At 40.1% G+C, this 25596-nt stretch overlaps 2 protein-coding genes across 3 annotated transcripts; one reads left to right on the plus strand and one right to left on the minus strand.

The window, feature by feature from the left end:
* Window positions 1-357: 357 nt before the first annotated feature.
* On the minus strand, window positions 358-5400 carry LOC122840599 (sorting nexin-16-like). 2 transcript variants are annotated; one of them, XM_044133119.1, is made up of 7 exons: window positions 5063-5400; window positions 4711-4970; window positions 3021-3107; window positions 1671-1819; window positions 1528-1597; window positions 1316-1452; window positions 358-1213 (listed from the first exon to the last, which is right to left on the minus strand). In XM_044133119.1, the coding sequence occupies exons 2-7, from the start codon at window positions 4927-4929 to the stop codon at window positions 1072-1074; spliced, it is 804 nt and encodes a 267-aa protein (XP_043989054.1). In that variant the 5' UTR covers window positions 4930-4970; window positions 5063-5400; the 3' UTR covers window positions 358-1071. The 2 variants fall into 2 exon arrangements, with proteins under 2 accessions (XP_043989054.1, XP_043989053.1); XM_044133118.1 differs by having other exon boundaries at window positions 4711-5400.
* A 1165-nt stretch (window positions 5401-6565) lies between these two features.
* LOC122840600 (receptor-interacting serine/threonine-protein kinase 2-like) lies at window positions 6566-25161 on the plus strand. Its single transcript, XM_044133120.1, has 11 exons — window positions 6566-7245; window positions 8639-8792; window positions 10117-10272; window positions 10366-10523; window positions 11907-11956; window positions 12051-12212; window positions 13607-13692; window positions 15881-15988; window positions 18457-18556; window positions 19012-19188; window positions 20444-25161. Exons 1-11 carry the CDS (start codon window positions 7049-7051, stop codon window positions 20839-20841), a joined length of 1746 nt encoding a protein of 581 aa, XP_043989055.1. The 5' UTR covers window positions 6566-7048; the 3' UTR covers window positions 20842-25161.
* Window positions 25162-25596: the final 435 nt, after the last annotated feature.

Genomic DNA, 25596 nt, shown 5'->3' on the forward strand with positions numbered 1-25596 from the left:
AAACAACAACAACAACTTCTGCTTATTGTCCTGTTTCGGCTTTAAAGAATCGCCAACATGCCTCTGGGTTCAGTAGCTTCACTCTTGGATTTACAGCACCACCTTGTGGTCATTTCCTACATGTCACCTGTGCTGACTTCAACTGATGGATTATGACACTAATATTCAGTCTTCAAAACAATTACACTGAAACCGTTTGTGGATATAAAATGATTGCAGTCAGCTAACAAGCACCTTTACTTCCTCTCCTACTGATGTGCATGCAACACACTTACTGCTAGTGGCAGAATCGAATTCCGAAAATAAAATTTATCAAACACAACCCACACAAAATTGATAAATTGTTTAATTGCGCCGCTCGTCGTGGCAACATGGAGTAGCTCTGTTATGATGGTTCTGATTTGTTCCTCCTGAAGAGCCTTAGTTCATCTTTATTTGATCGAGGTCCAGCACTTTTGGACGGATATTCCTGGACCTGGAGTTGACCTCCAGCTGTTAGCATGTCATGACAGTCATGAGACTTTCTTCAGTCAGAGGCTTATTCAAATTCAACGCAAGACTGACTGCCACTGGAAATCCATCCTGCCCACAAGCATTACTATTCATAACAACTCTTGAAAATACTTAATAACAGCATTTAGCTTCAATTTGGGATATATATAGCTTTTATAGTTCTGTTAGTTTCTTTCGGAAATCTGCATTTCTGTAGGGAAATCTACATAAAATCCTTTTTTCATGTCATCCACTCTGAAATCCAAGTCTTTTTAAGATATGTAAAGGTGATAAAAATAGTAAAGTTTCCATCTTTGTAGACTTGACCTACTGCAAGTAATATATTTACTGTTCACAATCTTTGCACAGAATCTCACTTTTTAAAAATCCCAGGTAAATCACACATTACTGCTGCTGCGCCCTGACTTTATTGTTCATCAGTGGTACAGAAAGAAAAAAAAACATTTAAGCTTCAGCACATCAAGAACATTAACAAAAAAAAAAAGACTATTTCAATACATTTTCTTTTATAACTGTTTCTTTTTTTTTCTTTACTGCTGATTTCAGGATAAAAAGCTTCTAGTTCCAGTTTGTGTCTTGATTTAATTCTTCCCTGACTTCCTTTGTCATTCTGAGAATTCCCAGATTGTGCATCTGTTCATTCACATTTGTGTCTTCCTTTTTGTGTAGATGGAATTCCAAATCTGGATCGTTCAAAGCCCTAGAGACAAATGGCAAAGCGTAAGACGTTTGAGAGGAATCTTTTCCGTAAAATGTGGGGGTTTTCTGATTTTCTCAACGTTACGAAGTCGACTATTTTTACCTGCCTTTCCTCCACAGCAGGTCGATGTAGTTCTCTCTATCCTCTAAAGACTTGGTTAACGAGTCAGCTTCTCTCTGTTTTTCCAGGAGTTCTCTGAGGAGACGATGATTCTTTTGCTCCAGAGTTTCACGAAATGCCTGCTCGGCAGACAAACAGCGTTTGAACTGAATCAGAAAGTCAGTATTCAACCCGTTTGAAAAGACTAAACTCACCCTGCTTTCCTCCGTACTGTAAAAGGGACTCGATGGGTCGTCCACGGAGAGAAAATATCTCACAGGTTCGCTGAGAAACCAGAGATCTCTTTAGTAGTTGAACAAAGACGACTCAAAGTGCCGTCTGCAGGAAGGGATCGTACCTTGTGCTAATATCTTTGTGCAACATCAGATTCTCCAGAAAAGTCTGCAGTCCGAAACGCCTCTTCTCTAGAAAACTTCCATCATAGTTGTCTTTGAATCGTCGTTTAGGAGGCAGCGCTTGATGGAAACCGGGAAACAGCTCTCTGAGCTGCAACAGAGACACAGATAAGAGAGAAAAATCTATATTTGGTGTTTGATTACAGAGAGTCAACAAAACGTTTTAACAATGGTTTCAACTTCTGCTCTTTCTGAAACACCGCCTTCAGGAAGTCATCACAACATGGCTCCTCTATTAACCCTTTATCAGCGTTGCACTGAGAAGCAGCTCCTAAAATGAGCACAGCAGATGCGTAATTCCCCGAGGTGTTTGCTAATTGATGCTGGCTAGTCTGAAGGAGCTGAGTGGGGGAGTCGCAGAGGACGGCTGCTCTGTGAGGCCGGCGCTCTGAAGCTTGGAAACTGCAGCTCTGAGGAGGAACCTCGCCCTTCATGGCATTTTACATAGCTGAATGGTTGCCATGGAGATAAGAGGATTTCTCAAACATGCATAAAAGAAACAAAACAACACTCTAGTATGTTTTTGGTGAGGGAATAACATTATAATATGATGTGAAGTTTAAAAAAAGTGGATTTTACATAATGTAAAAAAAAAAATAAAAAAAATCCAGAGATTTAGAGTTGGGAAAGGGTTGCAAGCCGTTTGTCTCTATGACTTTCAAACTCAAGGAAAACACTCTAATGTGTTATTTAAACCCAGAAGAGCATCTAAATCACTGCAGGTTATAGTGCTTGTGATTTGACAATAAGATAGAGACTGCACAAAAGTAGCAACCATAACAGTCAGGCCAAAAATAAATAAATAAATAAATAAATAAGAAAAAAACTGAGTATCAAAATTTCACAAATCTTGGATATTCTCTATAAATCAAATCATGCCTTCAAAACTGAATTTTGGGGGGCGTGCTGTGGTGGCATAGGGGATAGTGCAACCCACATTTGGAGGCCTTGAGTCCTCGACACGGCCGTCGCGGGTTCGATTCCCCCTTTCCTGTCAGCTTACTGTCATATAAGGGACACTAGAGCCCACAAAAGACCCCCTGGAGGGGAAAACAAAACTGAATTTTGTATTTACTCAGACTGTGTTTGTGAAAACTTAATGTAAACAGAAGAAATCGGTGAGGGAACGTTTTTCACGGCACTGTACCTGCTCCTAACCGATTCCTAACCTGTAGAGAAGCTAAACCTCCTCCTTCGTGTTGCTCTTGGCTTCACGCCCTGTCAGGTCGTGACCTTCGTACGAGGTCAACCGCCATGGAATTGCGCGGTCGGTGTGTGTGAATAACTCCCACCTGATCTCTGAGTATGCAGAAGTCTGCGTATCTTCTGAAGATCAACCAGCTGCCTCCTTCAGGCCTCTTTATAAGAATCTTATAAACCTACAAAACAGATGGGGTTTTATGGAATCATTGAGTGATCAATATCGAAATAAAGTATTGTAGGCATACATTTTGCTTTTATGCTTATTTTACACATGTACCCATTGTGACGTATTCTGAATCAGCTGTGGATAGAGCCACTTCATTTACTCACTGCCTTTAAATAACATTACCTGGTGTCATGAAAGGTTTATTGTTTATTGCTTTATTTTTAGCCGTAGAAAAAGAAAAACATGTACATGATGCCCTTGAGTAGGTAAAAACAAAAACAAATACATATGCTTTCACTTATTCACACATATATTCAGTAATATTAGAACAGGACATTTTCTGGGTCAAGTTCTTCTTTTATGTAATAATACTTTCTTCAGAATCCAGTTAGCTTGAAACGGAGTGGGAAGAAGACAAACTTATTTACTCCCACCCCCTTTAACAGCAATCTAAAAATCTATAATACATAGTCAGATAATATGAAATTATTGTTAATTCTACACATGTAGTGTACTTTTTAGCATTCTTTGGAACAGCTGTGGCTATCAACTTCTGTTTTTTTGGTTTTTATTTGTGTGTTTTGGGCTTTTCTGTGGTGTCTTTTTTTTTTTTTTGTAATGTCTGTAATTTTTGTTTTTGTGCTTGTGGTGTGAACCTCAGAAATAATAGTTTCTACTGCAGTACAGACATGAGGGATCCTTAAATAAACTGGCCAAAACTAGACAATTAATTCATTTTTAAAAAATCTGATCAGTTTTCTCTTAATCTAAATATGATGTCACCCCCCGTCTGCCATCACAAACACTAAAACATAAAAAAATTACACAGCTGGCATCTGAATCTTTTCCAAAACTTTTGGTTGGGAATGTTCCTGTAAAAATGTTGGTCATGCGACTAAACTTTGCAATAAATCTTCAAAAGAATTACCATAAAGACAAAAGTAAGAAAAGGAAAAGAGCAAGCGCATGTCATTACAGATTTCTTGATTTTCATTTATGATACAGTAGGGCTGGACGATACGGCTGACAAATGTATCACCATATCAGCATTTCATATATCGATAATTATTGATTAGGTGTTTTTTTCTAATATCTGAAATACTGGCAACATCATTTCCTGTTTTATCCACAGTTTTCACTCGTTGCTTTATTATTATTTTTTTCTTCTTTGAGCAGTTTTAAGTCACGGTGATAAAAACCTGAAACTGCTGCTGTGACTCTTTTGGTTGTTGCTAGGTAACCAAGGAAACAGTGATTTTGGTTGATGCCACCAATCTCACCTAGCTGTCCGTAAGAAGTTGAGCAGCTAAGGCCTTTCCTCTGCCTACGTCCCCCAGAATGCTGTGCGGTTCTGGATGGTAATTCAGTGAATACTCTATATATTGAATTTCATCTTCGTCCTAGAATAATGGCCTCGTTAATTTTTTGACAAAAGTCCTTCTTTTTCTGCCTAAATCATCTTTTGAGGAAAAAATGACTTAAGCCTTTTTTTTTTTTTTAGAAGACAATATTGAATATTATATCAGAAGTATTACCTATTGATGTTCATCATGTTTCTACTGTGATATTTACTGTTCCCATTTATTTTCTTTATCTGGGATTGGACTTCCTACCGTGAACTTTTCCCTCTCCTTCAGAATCTCATAACCCAGCAGAGTTGCGCTGACGGGTGTCTCCTCTTCCTCGGTGTACCCTGGCCTGTCACTCTGCTCTCCTCTGGGTCTCCTGCAGGCCTCATCTACAGTGAGCGGAGAAGCCCCTCTGTTCAAACTGGAGCTGTTCACTATGAACCAGTTGATAGCTAAATGGACTGGAACAAACGGGTCAGCCATCCGACTGCTTTTTTTGTTGTTGTTTTTTTTTAAGTGAACACCTGTTAACACACAGGAAATAAGTTCATTGGTAGCCACAATGAGAAATAAATACAAGGACATCATCCTGACGGATTCTGGTAAGTTTACTTACTTCAAGTTAGAGCCGCTTTAATCCCAGTTTCATTCCTCGTCCGAACTGTGGGATAGTCTCGCTGACTCATCAAAAACAACAGGCCACTTTATGTGGCTGGATGTTGAGTAAGCAGTAGTTATAGTGTAGCGAGGAATTTATTGACCTTATGGGTTACACGCGTTTATTACAGAGGGTCAATGCACACACAGTCATGAGCTTCTGTGTGCCAGACAGGAGGGACTTCCTGTTTCTTTTAAATGCTAATTCAAATCAATTAACTGGATGCTTCAGAGAAACTTCTCAGCCATGTTATATTTACAAAGGAAAGGCTAAAACTAGCCCTTTTTTCATGTTTAAATCATTTCTAGGACACAATGGAGCATTAGCTAAGAAAAAAATGGAATCAATAGAACAAAGTGATAATATTATGACAATAATATCATAATGTAGAAAAATGTAGTGTCACGAGAGTGTTACAAGTCATAATTGTACTAGAATAAAATAAAAATAAAAAAATAAAAATCCAACAATAAAAGTTAGAATATTGCCGGAATAGATTTCCAATATTAGGAGAATGAAGTTGTCACCAAAAATGATAATAAAAAAAAAATTGTAATGAAGAATGTTGAGCAACTTGTGAATTTGTACTTTGGTACAATTTTGTGTATTACCTTTACACAAAAGAAAATACTTCATCTTTTAACCACATCAGTATCGAATTATTTTGAGTTGCTGGACTTTTAAACAGTTTTACAAAGACTGTGTCTATTTCGAAGACAGAACCACACAAACCTACTCAGCCTAATATCCTGATAACCATTTTCATCACCATCAAGCTTTGTCTGTTAGAATTAGGATATTGCTTGAAAATTGCATGATGGCCCCAATTTTTTATTGTACCAAGAATCCAAATTGTCTTCCTCCATCTTTGTCATACTTCAGCAAGCTTTAATATTTTCCTCAGTTTTCAATCTCCAAAATATCTTAAAGCGGGCCATATCTCAAATCATAGACTTTGTTGATATGGCATTGGATTTCTAATCCTATATGGTACTGGTGGAAAAACTCTCTCAATCTTTTTTTATTTATTTATGTATTTTTTAACATTTCTTGTTTATGTAATATCATTATTTTTTATTTGTTGAAGAGAGATTCAAATTTCAAAATAATTTATTTGTTTTTCAGTTTATTTCTTTTGTAGGGCCTATCTCAATATTAGTACAAGACCTGAAAAACCAATGAAACGTTGACATTTTCTCTAAACTCACGGTAAACAAGCAGTCACATGGCTGAATGCAAGTTCAGTCTGACACCTTTGAGGAAAACCCCAATTTCGGGAAATTCCCGCACATCTGAAACCCCCCCCGATAATCAGTTTGTGCAAATGGAGGAATATCTTACTTCAAGTGAAATTGGAACAATAAAAGGAACTGAGCAACTATCACGAATATTGTCTTTATTAAAAGAACGCACACACGTCCTATTAGAAATTACGGGCTTACATATATTCATAACGTCTGCTTCCTCCGATAACATGAACTACGTCCCCACGCGTTTTATTTTAACTGCTGAAATACCTGTAGTCCTACAGACTTGAACATATCACACAGACCCGGAAATGAGTCGTCATTGGCAGCACAGAAAGTGGCTCTCTTAAATAATCGCCCAGCTCCCGCAGCGGCGTCTTTATTTCCGTCTTGCACTAACTCCCCCCTCCGCTGAGTCGCCGGGGCGGTACCACATCAATAAACCGAGAATTGAACGCGTACGTGCTCAGTTATGATGTTATCTTAATAGGTAAAAAAAAATAAAATCGCTGAACAGCGTCCCTGGCTCCTCTCTTTCAACCTGTAGTTAGCTTAGCTCACTAATATTCGCGACCTTTCGGCAGGCGAGTAAATGGGATAGCTGTTCCTCGTTGCGTTTTACCGCAAGAGGCAGTTCTGCTGTCTGCCCGAGGCTGAGCCTGTCCAGTCCGCATATACCTCCCTGTTAGAGAGCGTTATGGAGCCGCATGGGGCCGCGGGCTGCGTCAACATCGGGACCTTAACGAGCACTCTGCCGGTGATCCCCTACCAGAAACTGACGGATCTGTACTACCTGAGCAGAGGAGGCTTCGGCACCGTCTTCAAGGCGCAGCACTCCGACTGGAGAACCACCGTGGCCATCAAGTGCCTGAAGCTCGACTCGGTCGGAGAAAGGTAGCTACCCGTGTCAATGTTGTTGTTAGTGCAGTAAGTCTGTTTGGAGGTAACGTTCTAAAACTGAAGTTAAATTGGAGGCTAAATTCAGTTTCCGCTGGACAAAGTTCTTAGATAGCTGCAAATTAGATCAGAACTCATTCAGGTGGCGGACAAAATAACGAACACCCAATAAAGTAAAGCGTCCCCACATCATGATTCTGTCACCACTATGCTTCATGGTGTTTCTTTCAAGTTTGCATCGACCGGAATAAATAGAGAATCGCAACATTATTGAAAATCAGAATTTCTTCCATATTTTCACTTTTATCAGACTACTAAAGAAAATATGGTGAAATTATGTAATGATTTGCCACCATCCTGCCTGTGGTTGTTGCTTTCAGGGGTTTTCCACCAGACTGTCACTTCAAAGTTGGGCAAGCCAAACATGCAGATGGCCACTCTTAGCTTTTAGGATCATATGGGCATGTTTACTCATGTCTGCACGTGGGAAACTTTTCTAGATAAGCTGCAGTTTCTATTTGACACAATCTGCCCACTTAAAGAACTGCTGTGCCACATCCGGTGGTATGTGCTTCCCTTTTCAGCTTCTCTACAGTCCCAACACATTCAGAGGAGGCGGTCCCAAAAAGCAAACAAAATGCATAATCATAGTGTTGATGATTACATAAAAATGGAGTGCTCATCATTTAAGCATTCTTTTAATTATTTATTATTATTAATATTATAAATGCTCCTAATCAAGTGACATTAAATGTTTTAAGGCTGGATTTTGACAACGTGTTTGAAAAATAATAAAGAACCAGCTAATATTTTAAACATATCGATATCATAACAATGCAGGGGTTAGCAGTTTTATTCCTGGAATAATTTCTGTGAGTTTCTGCAAACAGAACGACACTATCGACACTTAAATTTGTTTTTCTTGTCCTTAGGTTGAAAACTGTTTTTAATCTTGATTTCCACAAAACATAATCTCATAAAAGAAAAATGATTCATCCTCTCTTTGCCAAAGTTTTATGCTTTTCCAAAAAAGTTTAAGTCAAAGTGTTGCTCTTTAAGATTGACAAGATATTTAATGTAATAGACGTTAGTCAAATTTCTATGTTGCTGTTTTTTTCAAAGTCATTTCACATTTGCGCGTCTAAACAAGTTGGATTTAGCTGGACTGAGGGCAAAACTGGATTTTTCTCAGGTAAGGTAAAGAAATACCTTTACTTCAATAGAGGGTAAAGGTATTTACCCTGCAAACAGTCGATTTAGACGGAAGTTTAGCAAAAAAAAAAGAAAAAAGTCGATTGACTGCATACATTTCTTTATCTCGCTGTTGGGAATGTGTGCTTAGCGTTTTGGCTGGAGGGGCAGAGGTCACCTGAGTCTTTCTGTGTTTCAGAGAGAGGAAGTGCCTGCTGAAGGAGGCCGAGGTGCTCCACAAAGCCAGGTTTAACCACATCATCCAGATCTTTGGCATCTGCAACGAGCCCGAGTTCTTCTGCATAGTGACAGAGTTCATGAGCAACGGCTCTCTGGACCAGCTGCTGCACGAGGTAACCGCACGGCGTCCCGGCTAGCTCTGACTCCGGTTCTGGTTTGGATGGTGAAGGAGGGATTCGTTAGCAGAACTTGGTGGGTTAGAATCGGCTGCGTTGGAGCAGCGATGCGTTTAAGCCACGCGGGACAACCGGCCCTTCACTGCTGTACCCTAAGACTTTTAGAGCTGCTAGAGTCGTAATAGCATAAACGATACTCGAGTATTAGAAAATTAGGAAATTCTAGTATTTTTCTGGGACAGTGAGGACAACATGGAGCTTCTGGTCAAGAAAGTTGTTAAAATAAACGACTTAAAAATAAATACATTTTATAAATAGTGTATCGCATTTAGTTAAATTTGATGCATTGATCAGTTTATATATTGGACTACATATTGTCACAATAACAAATTTTGCTGGAGGATAAATTGTCCCAGAAGTTATTGCAATAAACACTAATTTTGTTGTTTTATTCAAGCAGTGTAACGGTAATGACCATAATGCAAGAACACATTTTCAAAAATATCAATAAACTTTAAATCACAATGAGCATTTAACCCTGGAACTCGAAGACGATTTAAATATCCAAAAATAACCACAAAAACAAACAACAGAAACAACAAATGTTATGAATTATGAGGTCTCTGTAAACAAAATAGGCCTCCAGAAACAAAAGTCTAGTTGAGACCAAAATACCAAACTGAGGAGTTTTATCATCCAGTTTTTTAGTAGGAAGATAGAAAAGAGAAAATCAATAAATCAAGCAAATGGAAATTATTGAGTTGGTTTTAACTTTATGTGATTCACTGATTTACTGCGACAGGCCTACCAGTTAATGTTGTGTGATTAGCATTAGCATTAGCCCTTTTCTTTAGTGAACGTGGCACCAGAACGGTTTCCAGCCGTGACTGTTCTCATTTCTGAACTGCTCTGCTTCTCCCATCACTATGGCAACGTGCCATATGAAAGTACCACAAGTCCCGCACTGCAGAAGTTCAGCTTATCTAGTTAGCGTAACAGTTCCTATTTTTTGTAACTGTGTTGGTTGTACTCTTTATTCTCCTGCTCCAACTATCATCTGTCATTAACTCTGCCCTTCCTTTTATCTTTTTTTTTATTTTTTATTTGCCTTGGCTTGCCAGTAAGTGAAACTGAAAATAAAAGTGAAACACTGACGCCTCCAGTCTTTGGTGAAACTCTGAAACAGTCCAGAAATCAGGAGTTCAACTGAGTCTTGGGGAATTCCCACATGAGCTAATCCACATTAGATTCTCTCTCGCTTTGTGGTTTGGGCTCTTGCATCACATTTCATCAGGGAACGTTGAATCTTTTCCATCCACAGAAGGAGCTGTACCCGGTCCTCGCCTGGCCTCTGCGCCTGAGGACTCTGTACGAGATCGCCCTGGGGGTCAACTTCCTCCACAACATGACCCCGCCGCTGTTACACCACGACCTGAAGACGCAGAACATTCTGCTGGACGGAGAATTTCACGTGAAGGTTTGCTGCTGTCACAGAGGTTTCGCTGGCAGAAGAGTTGTGCAGCGGGTGAGCTCTGAAACTCTCGCCGCTCTTTGCTCTTCCTCTCTCCAGATCGCAGACTTTGGTCTGTCCAAGTGGCGGCAGCTGTCTGTGAGTAAAGGCTCCGGGTCCAAGCCCACTGAGATGGAGGGCACCGTGATCTACATGCCCCCCGAGGAGTACGATCCATCCAAGACCCGGCGGGCCGACGTGAAGCATGACATGTACAGGTGAGGCTTCAGAGCTGGAGCTACGGTTGACTCAGTCGGCTTGATGATTCTTTCTTAGCCTGGTTAGGAATTTATGGTGTTTTGGAAAACTATTCACACACTTTGATTTTTGCATTTTGTCACATTACTACAACTTCCGACTTATGTGTAGTTTATACAGACGTGTTGTGGTTTACATCCGGTAATTTTGCTGGAGGGCAAAAAGAGGATTCTTTTCCTCGGCAGCCGTAGCTGCACTGCCGCAGGAGAACGATTCTGTTGACAAAACGAAACCTGGAGATGCAGCTGTTGTTAATTTGGTGCAGAACGTCAAATTAAAGGGAAAAATAACGAAGAAAAACCATTGAAGAACAACTAAAACACATTCAGTCTTCTTTTTCCTTGCTCTTCTCAATCTGGTCTGATTTAGAGAAATCTGATCTTTTGACTAAATTGATGATATTTTTGTGGCAGTATCAGTTCATTTTCATTAATATTTCTCATCCTAAAAAGGCTTTCGGAGAAAAAAAAAAAGTTTTCTAACAAACTTGGATTTCTGTAAATTGAATAATAAATACTGATGAGGGTAAGTACATGTGAAGTGAACATTACGTCTTCATTGTGTGAAATTCTCCGTCTCTTTCCTGGCCTGATAGAATCTCTCCTCCTGCTCGTCACTCACTGATCCAGATTCTCAGGAAACCGATCCAGACGTGAGAACAGGTCATGCATTTTGATGCTCATGTTGCTCCGTAGTTCAGAAAGTTGACCAGGTGGACCAAAACCAATGTGATTTTTGGATCCAGCTCATAAAAATGACCCCAAAACATTGAAAAAGCCCAGACAGTTTTAACTGTTGACCAGTGTAATAATCTAATGCTTTGTGTTGATCTGATACACAAGAACAATTTACAATACAAGGTGATTGTGACACAAACTGAAACAGATAAAGATCTACGAGCTCTGGCAGGGCGCGGTAGACATCAGAACGACAGGCTCCGGCTGCTCATGAGAGCAGCTCAGATTTTTGCCATAGTTATGGAAGGTGGATCCCCTGCCTGTCGGAGTGAAACGCTGAGCGGAGCGGAGCTGTCATGTGAGGTCAAGAACAAAGAAGTGACGAGGGAGGATTTGGTAACGCTGTCAGCCACAGAGTTTATGAGGGAGGAAATAATTGCTATAAAAACGAACAAAGTTCACTTTTCTCTGCGGGGGGGGGGGAAGGGGAGTTCCCTGCTGCTTTTGAGCAAGAGAATTCGATTGCTGCAACAAAGCGGGCCAGTGAGTCGTCACGCTTCCCTAAACTTGCTCCAAAGTGGAGAACAGAAAACCAGCTGAGAGCAGAGATGACTCCCAGTTTCCCTAACCGGTTTCTCTCTGTGACCCCCCCCGCCCCCCCCGCAGCTACGCTATCATCATGTGGGAGGTCCTGTCCAGGCAGATTCCATACGAAGGTGAGTCATTATTTCCACATGCCGCCATGGCAACCACATGTGTGACTCCCCTGGCGGCGAGCTGAACGTGTGGCTGCGTCTTCTGTGCGCTCAGAGGTGACCAACCCCATGCAGATCATGTTCGGCGTGCTGCGCGGGAAGCGACCCGACACCAGCCAGGACAGCCTGGCCGCCGACATCCCCAGCAGAGACACGCTCATCAGCCTGATGACCAGCGGCTGGACCTCCAACCCCGACGAGCGGCCCTCCTTCCTCAGTAAGCCGGCGCGAAAAGCATCCCATTTTCCACATCGCCGAGTCACATCCGCTTCATCTCGCTGAGTAGCAGGAGTCATGTGAAAGTTTGCCTTGACTAAGCATAAATGAAGTTCTAGCTTCCTGTTACATGCTGTCACACATCGGCCTGTCTGAGTAAGAATTTGTGGCAACACTTTATTTGACAGGGTGTGTGCATAAGACACTGTCATAAACATGACATAGCATCTGTCATGAACATGAAAGAGTCTTTATGAATGTCTATGACTGATGTCATGAAGTGTCATTCGGTAAATAATGACGCTTTTAATGCAAAGTTGCTTTAAAAGTTGCATTAAAAGTCCATTAGAAGTGCCAACTTTGTATTATTTTGTAAATAATGACACTTTAATGCAAAGGTGGCACTTTTAATGGACTTTCAGTGTCAGTGTTACGCACACCCCGTCAAATAAAGTGTTACCAATTCTTTTTTATTTTCATTTATTTGATTAATTTTGACATGTGGGGTTCCAAAGACAACACGTGGTATTTAAAAAGACATTCAAATCAGCCCAATTCAAGCCGTCAGTCTGAAACATCAGCTTGTAACCAATCTCTCCTCCAAACAGAAATGAGACAAAACAAAAAAAAATTACACCTGTCTTTAATCTGATGTAATTGCCTTCAAGGAATTGAAGTAGTTGAGAAAATGTTGCCACATTTTAAAAATACCTGTCAGCATTTCCTCTGAAACTAAACTTGATTATTTTTTTAGGCTCGTTTTATAAGCCTGGTGGGCTGCCAGGCTTTACTTGTGCCCCTAATCAGACTAAATGAGAAAAAAAACAAAAAACAAAACTTTGGACACTTTAATAAGGAGGAAGCAACTGATATTTATTTTAACTGTATTTTTTTTTATATACTTTATGGTTGGTGTTTAGGTGTTAATAATAATATATTCCAATGACAGATAATTTTCCAGTCATACTTTCAATTTTTTTTTCTTAACTTTAAACAATTTTTACTCAAAAACACAGAGGGTTGCCTGCTGACCGCCCCGGTGCCTTTACCTCCGGCTTTCTGGGTCAAACCCTGCATGACGTCCTTCAGTCAGAGTGTGACGGGTCAATAACGAAGTGAAGGCAACGACATCTGACCGAGGTTTATAGTGGGAAATATTGCTGGACGATAAATTGTCCCAGAAGTTATTGCGATAAGCGATAATATTGTTTTGAGAGCTTTCCAAGTAACATAATGCTACCAGAATAATACTGCAGGTACATCCTCTCAGAGACCAATAAACCTGAATTTCAAACAAACATTAACACTGGAACACGCAGACATTTTAAAATATCTGAGCTAAATAAAGGAAAAGTCTCTCCACGGCGCCGACTGATGCGTCCGTTTCATTTTCAGCGTGTTTGATCGAGCTGGAGCCGATGGTGAGACGGTTCGACGAAATCGACTTCCTGGAGGCTGTGCTGCAGATCAAGAAGTCAAAGGTCAGCCTCTTCTTTAACGTGTTCATGGGGTTTTTAAAAGGCACAGGGACGGACTGCAGTGGAAGTTCATGACGGACGCGCCGGTGACGTTTGTCATGTTGCCAGTGAAATGTTTGAAATGTTTTCATGTCATTTCTTCATATACAGCTATTGGACAGAAGGAGTGCAAGTGCAAAAATCATTTTCTTTTACATACGATGAAATTTGCAGGAATATAATTTAACAGAAGAAAGACTTCTATGTATAACTTTAAACAAAATGAGATGTTCAGAGAGTAAGTTTGATTATTCGACAAAATGCTTCAAATCAGAGACGGTGGCGTTTCAGACCATTTTTGCTCGATGATGTTAAAAAAGTGAAATTAAAACAAAAGCTTTCAAAAGAGACAGTTTCATTCGATAACATTTGAAAACAGGTCATTAGTAAAATAACTGGATTACTTTCTTGGGAAACGTATTACTATTTTCAAATAAGGCTCACCGAAAAATTTATTTTAGTAACCGAATTTTCGATCAATTACTCTGGTGATTAATCAATTATGTGGATAAAAAATGAACACATACTGCAGATTTTTTGTTTGACTCCTTAAGCTTGTTTTAGACAATATTAAAAAGACATAAAAATGCAAGTAAACAAATAATTAAATCCCTTTTTTAAGTAAGAAAATAAACATTTATTGCCTAAAATGCAATAACTGTGTTCCTTTAGTGACACGGGAAGCATCTGCAGCTAAAGGATCCTTCTAACATCAACATGTAACATTTACAGGCCTGAACATCAGCAGAGTGGAGGATTGATCTAAAAAATGATTAATTAATTGATCTAAATTAAACATGTATTTAATTAACCCATTAATAACTGGACATCAAAAGGTGATTCATAGGAGGTTTTTTTTTTTTTTTTCCTACAGAACTTGAACCAGGTGGAGTTAAAACCCGCTTGACGAGTTTAGGTTTGAACATATTTACAGACATAATATGTTTTTTCATTATAAATACAAAATGTGTGTATATATACTTTTATACAGTTTTGGCTTCATTACTCCAGTTAGCCGCTAAACACTAAATCAGTTCAATAATCCGTTGATCACGGTGTGACGAATAAACCCACACTTTATCCCAAACATTCAGTCCCTTTTCAACAAATACTCAAAATACAAAGAACAACAGAAAGATAGAGCAGACAAATGTGAGAAGCGAAGAATGACATCATGAATTCAATCAGACACCTGAAACTGGACGGAAAGAAGAAGTAGAAACTTATTTAATCATTTAAGTTGGCGTGTCACATAAAATCCATATAAAATGTTTATGAATTTAGTTGTAATGTGACAAACTGTAAAAAGGCTAAAGGGAAAAAAATACTTCAAATGAAAACTTTATGTAACGCTGTTCATAGTAAATGACACACATTATTAGTCAGATGGATGAAGTCATTTTTCCAGTTGAGGATCTTCATCCTCTCACCACCTGATGCTGATTCCTGACCCAGGTGAACAGAGAGACACTGAATATTGCAAACTGTGTAATCTGGGACAGTTTGAGCTGTAATGTGACGCCCAGCAGAGGCAGAGAAACCAAAAATCCCCCCTCAACACATCCTTCTCCTTTTCTACTTTCTGTGTGTGTGTGTCTGTGTGTGTCTGCGTGTGTGTGTCTGTGTGTGTGTGTGTGAGCACAGCAGTGAGAGCGCCGGGTCCTATTGGACAGCTGGAGGAGGAAGCGGAGGTCGCCGCACTCTTAAAAATAGAAATGGGTTGATGTGTGGCGGTTTGAAACATGTTGATCTAAAACCTTTATTTTTTTTTTTGATCTGGGGTTAAAACAAGGAGCTTTGTTTAGGTGACAGGAAACTCGCCTGCTTTATAATTTTGGTTTCCTCCTTCCGATACACCAGGGCTGGGCACTCCTGGTCCTGGAGGGCCAGTGTCCTGCAACTCTTAGAGTCTCCCTGGTCCAACACTCTTGAATCCAACAGCTGAATCAGTCGGGTTCTCCAGAGTCCTGCTAATGACCTCATTATTTGACTCGGGTGTGTTGAAGATGCATCTAAAAGTTGCAGGACACCGGCCCTCCAGGACCAGGAGTTGCCCACCACTGGTCTGCACGGTTCTTCCTTTCCTCTGCTGGATTCGGTGACTGAGGTCTGCAGTGTGTCACGTCTCCGTGTGCTTCCTGTTCCCTCACAGCTGAGTCGGAGTTCAGGCTGCTGCTCAGCTCAGCCTCCGATGTGTAAGAAGAGCAACGAGGCCGCGTCTCTGAACGACCTGAAGGAGCCCGTCACCCCGTGGCCTTTGGTTAGTATCCACCCGTCCTGGAAACCTGTCTGACGGAAAGGCGGTGATGTTATGTTTAAAGAAAGAACGGCTTATTTTCACACGTGAGCATGTTTGATTCACGTTTTGGTCCGGATTTTTCATTCAGCGACTCGTCTTTCTGTCAATAAGTGGAGCTTTATTGTTTGAAGCTCTTGACACTGCAGGAGCAGATTTCCTTCATGCAAGCATCGGCCGACGCTTGCATGAGAAACCATCAGCCGTTTTCCCTTTGCTCTGCAATGAGAGAGGCCTACCTGACGGTTGGCCCCGCCCACCAGGTCACATCTGTATTTGGTGGGTTCACGGGTGCAGATGTGACCACTGTTACCAACTTAGTGACCTTGTCACCTTTTTTTAGTGACTTTCTCAGATGAAAAATCTGAATCGGCAGCCCAGACTATTTAAAGATCAGTGATTGGCCACAAAACTGTGATCATCATCATCATCATCATCACCATCATCATCATCCTCCTCTTTTGATCTATTTTTATATGTATGATCCATAAAAAAAATAAGAAAAACAATATGAACACAGAATTATAAAGGCCACTGAGGGCAAATCTGTCTGTCTGTCTGTCTGTCTGTCTGTCTGTCTGTTTGTCTGCTCTTTCTCTCCATATGACAACCTTTTCTATTGTAAACTCTTCTTGCCCTTCGACCTTAAGATCATAACTGATGTTAAAATGTTCACTAAGGATTGGCCGAAGATGAACCAGTTTTTGCTCATTTTGAAATATCTCAGTTGTTTTAAGTCGTCTGGAAGACTTTGTCTATTTTCGATCATGTTATTGTATTTACTGTTGTTCTTCACTTTTTACTTAACGGTTAAATGTCCTCCTAGGGTCGAGCGTTTTCTCTAAATATTCAATGTTTATAGAAAAATATATATATATTTTTTTCCCCTGTCCCTACATAACAAACAGTAAACCAGATAAATGAATATTCCCTGTGAGTGGCAGAAAGCCTGTATCCAGGTCCGTCCCTCACTGACGGACAGAAGCGGTGCCAGTGTACCAGTGTAATCCAGTTGCTTCACTTGCAGCTCAGACTGTTTGAGTGGAAGCTTATCTGGTCTGTCTTGTTTAATGCGCCGTAAAAATCCATGTTGTTGCTGTGAGCTGTGTGTGCAGGTCACACCGCGGTCGGGACAGTTTACACAGCCGACTTCTTCTTATCAACTCAAAGCTGCTGGTCTCGTCTCTCATGAATGCAGCAGCTCAGCTTCAGAACAGATTCCTGCTGAGGCTCACACCAAGGAGTCAATATGCTGTAATGTTTTAATCCACTTCCGCTGCTTCGGTGCAACTTGTTACATTATTGAATTTCATCTTGATGCCTCTTCCTTCACTCAAGAAATTAAAATCCCACTCAAACTTTAAAGCAGCAGCTTATTTTCCATATTTGTTGAAACCGCCACCATGTTGTGACAGTCGGGTGTGAAACAGATAATCTGTGAAAACGTCTAGCTCCTCTCTCTTGTCCCAGTGCTGACCAGAAAGAACCAATCGGAGCCAGGAGGCGGGTCTTAGTGCTGTCAATTACCCTCTGTGTGGTGCTGCTCCTTCCCTGCTACGCTGTAGCTAGCACAGCCTGTCATACACGCTAGGGCTACCTAGCATAAAGACCGATGGCGGTGGATAAGCTGTTTTTCCTGTAACGCTGTTTCTCCGCTGTTAGCACATTTAGCAGTGGGTACATGAGGATGATTGACAGCGTTAAGACCCTCCTCCTGGCTCTGATTGGTCATTTTTGGATTGTGCTTTTCTTCAGACAGCAATTTTTTAAAAAGTTACAGCAGCTTTAACTCAAAAATACTTTTTCACTTTATTTGATTTGCTCTAATATATATAAACAAAAAATTGAAATAGACGAAACAAGTTGGACTTTTATTGTATCAACTGTTTGTGATTTGGGAATCATTTACTGTATTTCAATAGAAAACAATCTGAGTTTTTTTTTTTTTTTTTTTACCTCACTGTAAGTGAAACATGAACAATTCCAGACCTGTTGGATGACGAGCCGTCCCAGACGTTTTCGCGATAAACGATAATATTGTTGTTTTAAGACCGTTTTCAAGTAATATAATGGAAATGGCTTAATAACAATGCAGGGAGACATTCTCAATAAAGATCAATAAACTTTCAATTCTAACAAACATCTAACACTGGAACTGGAAAACTTTTTAAATATCCAAACTAAACCAACGGAAACAACAAGTTGCATAAACTGTAAAGTCTCTGTAAACAAAATGAACTTTAAAAAAAAAAAGGAGCTTCTTGAGACCGAAACACCAGACTGAAGACTTTAATCATCCTGGTTTTGGTAGGAAGGGAGAAACGATAAATCATGCAGATGCAAATGATGGAGCCAGTTGTGATTTATTATGTAATTAGTTGACTTATGGTGAATTAAAACCCTTTTCTCTTTCTGCTGCTCTATCTGAACAGGGAGCCTCCCAGGCCTGCTGCTCTGGCTTGTACTCCCCCCAGGAAGAAAACGTCTCTCTACCCGGCGCGCTCGTCAGCACCAGTCCTGCTTCCTCTAAACGTAACAATCTCACGTCAACAGAAAGCTTTGGCTCAGGTCTTTATGTGATAGGCCCGACACAAGGTTATAACATTAGGCCTTTTCTGATAAGGAGAGCATGAATTTCACCATCTGAAGAGCTACGGATTATTCATGTGTTAGGAGGATGGCCCAGTCAAAGTCCAGACATTAGTCTGAACCTGAACCGATGGTCACATATTCTCTCTGTGCAACATGACGACAAAGAATGGGCAAAAATAGCAGCCTGAAACTGGTAGATACATAAACGCATGCCACACTTTTCAGATGTTTATCTCTAAAAATGATAAACCATGTATCATTTTCTGTCCGTTTTACCTTTGCCCACTTCTTTGTGTCGGCCTATCGCATCAACTCGCTTCTGTCCGAGCCGAATGTGAACACGCGGGCCGGGTTCTGCGCGGGTTCTGACTCTGGTTCTGCTCTCGCCCGTGCAGAGAGCCTTCCCTCCTCCTTCATCGCTCCGAACCTGGAGCATCCGCAGTCTCTGAAAGATCCCTGTGAGGTCAGCATTCCCAACGGCTTCCAGAGCGCCAAGCCCATGAACGACTTGAACATTCCCGTCATGCCCACCACAGAGGCCGACGCAGCCATGCAGAACCTCAGCCTGAAAGGTATCGGCAGTCAGAGTGTGTGTGTGTGTGTGTGTGTGTGTGTGTGTGTGAGAGAGAGAGAGAGAGAAAGCTCTCAGGCATGTTCAGACTGTCTCCCATTTGTAGTTTATTTTACTCGTTGCCAGGCGTTGCTTTCTGTTTACATGGTCAGAGTCAGGGATGCACCTCTTGACGTTTTCTGGACAATCTTTAAAAAGCCTGACCTCCCAATTCAGATTTTTTTTCTTTTCTTTTTTTCTAAAAGGCTGTTAAATATAGCGACAAAGTTGCGAAGTAAGCAACAGATTGATGCAGGCTGTCTGTGCGCTCTTAGAATGTCTTTAATCCTTTTATCTAAAACAAAGGACTTAAAATGTCTTAAACTTCTAAAGAAAAATCCAATAAAAGTTGCTGTGAAATATGGAAATAACAGGTTTCACCCGTCACAAGAACCCATTTTGCTGGGTGATAAATTGTCCCAGAAGTTATTGAAATAGACAATAATATTGTTGTCCTCGTAATAATGTGAGAACAAATTCTGAACGATCGATAAACTTTACATTCTAATGAACATTTAACACTGGAGCTGGAAGACATTTTAAATAACCAAAATGAGTCGATAAAACAAACAGGAACGACAAATAAAATGAATTATGAAGTCTTTTTTGAAAAGAATCTTCGAACAAACATTTAGTTGAGACTGAAGCAGCAGACTGAAGACTTTATCATCCAGTTGTTGGTAGATAGAGAGAAACGAAAAATCATGCAAATGGAAATGATTGAGCTTGTTTTAATTTATTGTTTATCTCTTTAATCTTGTAGATTCTGTGTGTTCTTTAGTCCTGCGGTATGTTTGTCAGGCAAAACTTTTGAGTAAAAATTTGAAGACATAATTGATATTATTTTCATGAAACGATTAATTAAATTGATTCAATTAACCCAACTTTTGCTTTTGAAGATTGAATTTGAGACAAAACCTGCAATTCTCTTTTCTGTCGTCGTATAGGTCTTAAATGTTGTTCCTAATTGTCTTAAAAAGTCTTAAATTAGAGTTTGGCAGCTCACCGGGTCAGGTGGTTGGATTTTCTTTGCGGACGTTAAGATAAGATTTGTTTCCCCTGTAAGTATCGGCCGATCTCCCAGATGGAATCAAATCCTGGCCGGTTTATCGGTGCAGCCCTAGTCGGATTAGCAACAGGGCAAAAATGGGTCAAATAACCGTTTAGATTCACCTGATTTCACCAGAAAATCTCCCCCTCCTTCTTCTGTGTGGCAGCCGAGTGCTCTCCCCCCCTGCACCAGCCCCCTCCCGCCCGGGGCCCCGTCGCCCACTGGATCTCCACGCGGCGCGAGGACATCGTCCTCCAGATGACGGAGGCTTGTCTGAACCAGAGCCTGGACGCGCTGCTCGCCCGCTCCATGCTGATGCGCGAGGATTACGAACTGGTGGTCAACCAGCCCACGCGCACCGCCAAGGTCCGCCAGCTGCTGGACAACTGCCACAAGCACGACGAGGACTTCTGCCGGATCGTCGTGCGCAAGCTGGTGGAGAACAACCAGGGAGGGCTGAAGCCGTACCCGCCCGAGATCGGCTCGCCCGTCTCGGCCGTCTCGGCCGCCGTGCCCGGCGTGCCGCCCTTCTCCACGTCCTACAGCAACTACAGGAACTTTTAGCGGCAGGAAAGCAAACGGAAACTCTTCAGGTTGACGGCACGACACTACAGTTCACACTCCGTGGCTCTGGCCTCAACATATTCACCTCATATTCACTTCCTGACCTGGGAAGGTCAGAAGGGAAGAGCTGGCTGAGCGGGACCGGTTACCGGTACCAACCCAATATTCACGCTGATAATGAGATGTTTTCATGAAACCAAAAGGCTGTAAGACTGTATCAGGGATTGTATTCAAAATAGCTTTGACTGGAGAGGATTCAGGTGGATTTAAAAGTAGAGACGCACCGATCCACTTTGTTCACTTCTGGTACCGGTACCGATATCTGAGGTTTAGTATTTGTCGACTTGATGCAGGAAAACAGCTTAATTGTCTTAAAACGGAAAAATTATACTGAATTACAATTTAATTCAGTAATTTGAGTTCATTTGATAACTGTGCATCAGTGCCGTTCACTTAAATACACAAACTGCTTCACAAGCTTTGGTCAAACATGTACAAACAACTTTTGTTTGTTCAGTCAGTTGCAATTAGGAGTAAAACAGTCAATGTAAAATAAATAACAAAGAAACTGATACTGACAAAAACAATAAGATCAAACAAATCTTCCTTCAAATGGTTCAGAAAGTGAAATCAGAAATTCTAAAAACAATGTAAAAAAAAAATTATAATAAAGCATGATGTTGCTCCGGACTCAAAAAAATGGAATTAGACTGAATAGGTCTGTCTTTATAGATCGGACACATTGTCACAGATACATGATGTAGAATTTATTTCAATATTGGGACCAATATATTGGATCGGTGCAACTGTAATTACAGGGTGTAATTAGCGGCAGTAGTACCAAATGCTGTTTGGGTCTAACTGGTGTGTGTTCAGAGTGTGTACAGACCTCCTGGTTGGTTCTTATTTAATCAGATCGAAGTAGCAGTCGTATCTGAAGGTAGTATTTATTTCTCTGGGTTGTTCTTTGAGGCTTCAGTCCAGTTAGTATTCGTCCCTCAAGTCTCTCTCTGTGTGGGTTCAGTCTGGAATACAGAGGCTAAATATGTAGACACGTTATCATAAGTTCAGATTCATCTTCAGTCATTATTAATCTTGTATTATAAAACCCAGAAGAAGAGATGTGTTGGTGTGTGTGTGTGTGTGAGTGATTGATATTAAAAGTGGGCCAAGATGATCAGCCATTACCAAAGATCTATATTATTGGGTTGGACTCTGCCTATTAGCTGCTACAGCTAGAAGCTAAAGCTATTTTACAGAAATTGGTTTAACCAACTTTGGTGAAGCTTTAGCCAGAGCTGGTTGCGGCGCACGACAGCAGAGGGAAAATGACGCCGAAAAACAATTCAAAACTACTCGTATTCTGCTTTTCTCACACACACACACACACACACACACACGCCTGTTGCCATAGCAACCAGCCAAAAAAAAAACCGGCACTAGCAGACAGAGCAGAGATTACTTTTAAGTGTATGAGGAACTACACACTAAAAGAACGTGCAAACATTAAACCATTCAGTGAGTTACAGTTTTATGTTTTCAGGCTTTCTGTTTATTGATAAGTGATTATGAGAACTGGCTCATTTAAACTCCTGCTCTACTGATGATCTGTCAGACATCGGCTTATTTTGACGTCCACTGAACCGAAGCACCAAATTCCACAGCACAGCTACATATTAAGGTTTTCAAAGTCAAGCTAGCAGGACTGACCTACCTCCCACTTTTTCACAAAAAAAATGTTTTCAATTAAAACTTGTTACCGACCTGCTTGCCAGATCTTATCTAGTTGCCGTTGTTTTGACAGTTAACAGCAAAACGTTGCAGCTCTTTTTCAGATTCTTTGATTGATTTGGTCATTTTCCCGACTCAGTGCTTAGCAACGGTGCTTAATAGTTGCTTGACGTCCAGTCCAGTAATATATATTATCAACAGTCTTTTTTTCTTTTTTTTTTTTGCTTTTCCTCACTCAGTATTCCTATAATTATGTAGCTTTGCACCTTTCTGAACTCCTCCAGAATTAATTTTCTTCTAAAGATCTCCCATATCGAGAGCAGTAATTATTCCAAAAGGCACTTGTGAAGAAAGTCCAACTGATTCTGAACGTTTCCTCTACTGTAGCAGCTCCAAACAGCAGCCACCTTTGTAAATACAACAGATTTCCCTCTATTGGAAAGTGATTAGCAGCAATCAGCAGAAATGTTCAGCGGTGTCAAAGCTGCAGTGCTTCTGCTAAAATTTGGAATTCCTTTTCATAGACACTTTATTTTTATATCAGGGCTGGTAAAATATATTTTTAGACAAATTTGCGAATATGAGTAAAGCTTTTGTGCAGCAAAAAAAAAAAAAAAATCTTATTATAGTAGAAAAGTCCAACCTTTAATCTGAGCACACGATGGGAAATAAACACGACTTTGAAGACACATGGATGAAGTTACGGTATTTAATTTCCCTTTGGGATAAACAATGTTTTTTTTTATTTATTTGAATTCAATATTGAAAATAAACTTGGATCGCAATTTCTAAGGTCTTGGAGGCTTTAAAAGAGATGCATTGACTTTAAAGGGATGGTTAGGGAAACCAACAGCGTAACTTTGTTGGAAATTATTTTCTTAAAATTAAGAAATTAAAGGTTGGATTTTTAAAAATATCAGATTTGAGTTTATATTGTATAATTTATCTGAAAGTCTTTTCTTGACCAAATGTTCCTGCTGCTGCATCTTATTGTAAATGCACAAAAGGGGAGGGGGGAGAAAAAAATTGGATCATTTCCCATGATTTCTTATGACTACGATGATGATGTCACCAAACTTTTTTGTTTTTTTCTATTAATCTGTCGCTTAAAGTCTAGAACTATCACTGACCACTTCATCATATCATATCTTATCTGTTAAACCATGAACAATATTCATATATTGTGTTATTGAAACAACTGAACCTGCAAAAGTAATAACAATCCAAATCATGCCATCAGGTTTCCATCAGTTTCTCATTATTATCATATAATGACTCATTCAGTCACACTTTGTATGTGTGTGTGTGTGTGTGTTAGAGAGAGAAATCGCTGAAAAACATGACTACCGGTACTTGGTTGACATTTAATGCTGATAATGTAAGAATCTTCTATAATTAGTTTTTGCTACTGTAAGCAGCAGTCTGTGTGTGTTTCCTGGAGAATTCACTGTAATCTGTTCACTTCCTGTTTTATCCTTGTTTAAGCAAATAACACATGAGCTTCAAACGATGTTTCATTTTTAATCAGCTCACTGGAAAAAAAAACTAAACAAAACAAAACAAAAAAAAAAAAACGGTAAACTTCGAGTCTTCCTATAGCTTCCCCCGCTGAAGTGTTGTCGTCACGGCAACCTGGTAGCGCTCCTGTGGGTGAGCATGATCGGTTGTTTCCCAGCAGCTGGTCAGCGATTCGCCCCGATCCGTTTCTGTAGAGCTGAAAATGTTTTAACTAGACGAGATTTCCCACCGCTAAATATAATTTTCCAGTCCATTTAAAAAAATAAAATAAAAAATACTTTGTAGCTTCATGGTATGAAGTTAAACAACAATTTGCACTTTTCGAACATGATGTGTTTGGCCATTTTTTTTTTTTTTTTACTTTAATCAAGGGCCTTACTGTGGTGATTGTGGCCTTCGTTTTCTCCAATAGGTGCTTAAATTCCAGTTACTGCTGGGAGAATTTTCAACTTTCTTCCACACATTCTGTCATGACGGAATAAGAATCGTCTTGGTCACATTTCTGGGAATAAATACAGACAATGTCTTCGTATTTTGATGCCAAGACTCGATCACAATACGTTAAATAAATAAATAAATAAATAAATAAAGATTATAAGGTGTCCCATTCTTAAAAAGCAATGTCACCCCAGAATCATTGTTAAAATGCCAAGATAAGGACCAGGAAAGGTCCATATGCTTCCATACGGTGGACATGTATTGCCTTGTCTTTGAAAACTGTGCCTCATGTTCTGCTTGTGGTCTCGACTCTAATAAAAGTGAACAACGTGGAAAAGCTCTTCGCACACATATCAAGCAAAGTCGAGGAATAAAATGTGACAAATTTGATAACTCCTATATGTTGTTCTATATTTTATACTGTTCTGTGATAACTGCATTATTTTAAGTATTTGTGAAGTTGCGTGTTTTTGTCAAAAGGGAGCAGAGTTGTCTTTTTGCAGAACTGACCTGTTCGTATCCGTGGTCGTCGGTCAGGAAATGTTTAGGTAGCTGCAACTGCAACCGAGACATTTTTTTTTTTTTTCCAAATGCAATATCATTTACTTAATTCAAATAAATATTCTGTTTTTAGCTCTGCCTGCTGTTTTGCTTGATTTCGTTTATTTATTTTTTCAAATTTTCTTCAACAACCAGATGTTGAAGAAGTCGGCGACAGGAAACCGTTGGAGGATGTTTTTTTTTAATGACTTATTGTGTTGACAAATTTAATCACATGATTTTAGTCGTGTCTCTTATTTAACAGAAACACGGCAATTGCAAATTTTTCTTACATTAAACAAATACCAAACTACTGGCAAAGTTTTGTGCACCTTTGTAACGGAAGCGCGGCTACAATCAAATCCTGCGCTGAGGTCCGACAGAACCAGCACCGCGGGTCTTCCACAGTACTTTCCAATGAGTACTTTGCTGGTCATCGTTAACTGTTCAAACTGTTTTTTTCAATCATTTTTCTGATGAATGGAAAGTTGGAGATCGGACTCCAGTTCTACACTCGTGACTTATCAA

Source organism: Gambusia affinis, linkage group LG12 (assembly GCF_019740435.1).
Source record: "Gambusia affinis linkage group LG12, SWU_Gaff_1.0, whole genome shotgun sequence".
Lineage (NCBI taxonomy): Eukaryota > Metazoa > Chordata > Actinopteri > Cyprinodontiformes > Poeciliidae > Gambusia > Gambusia affinis.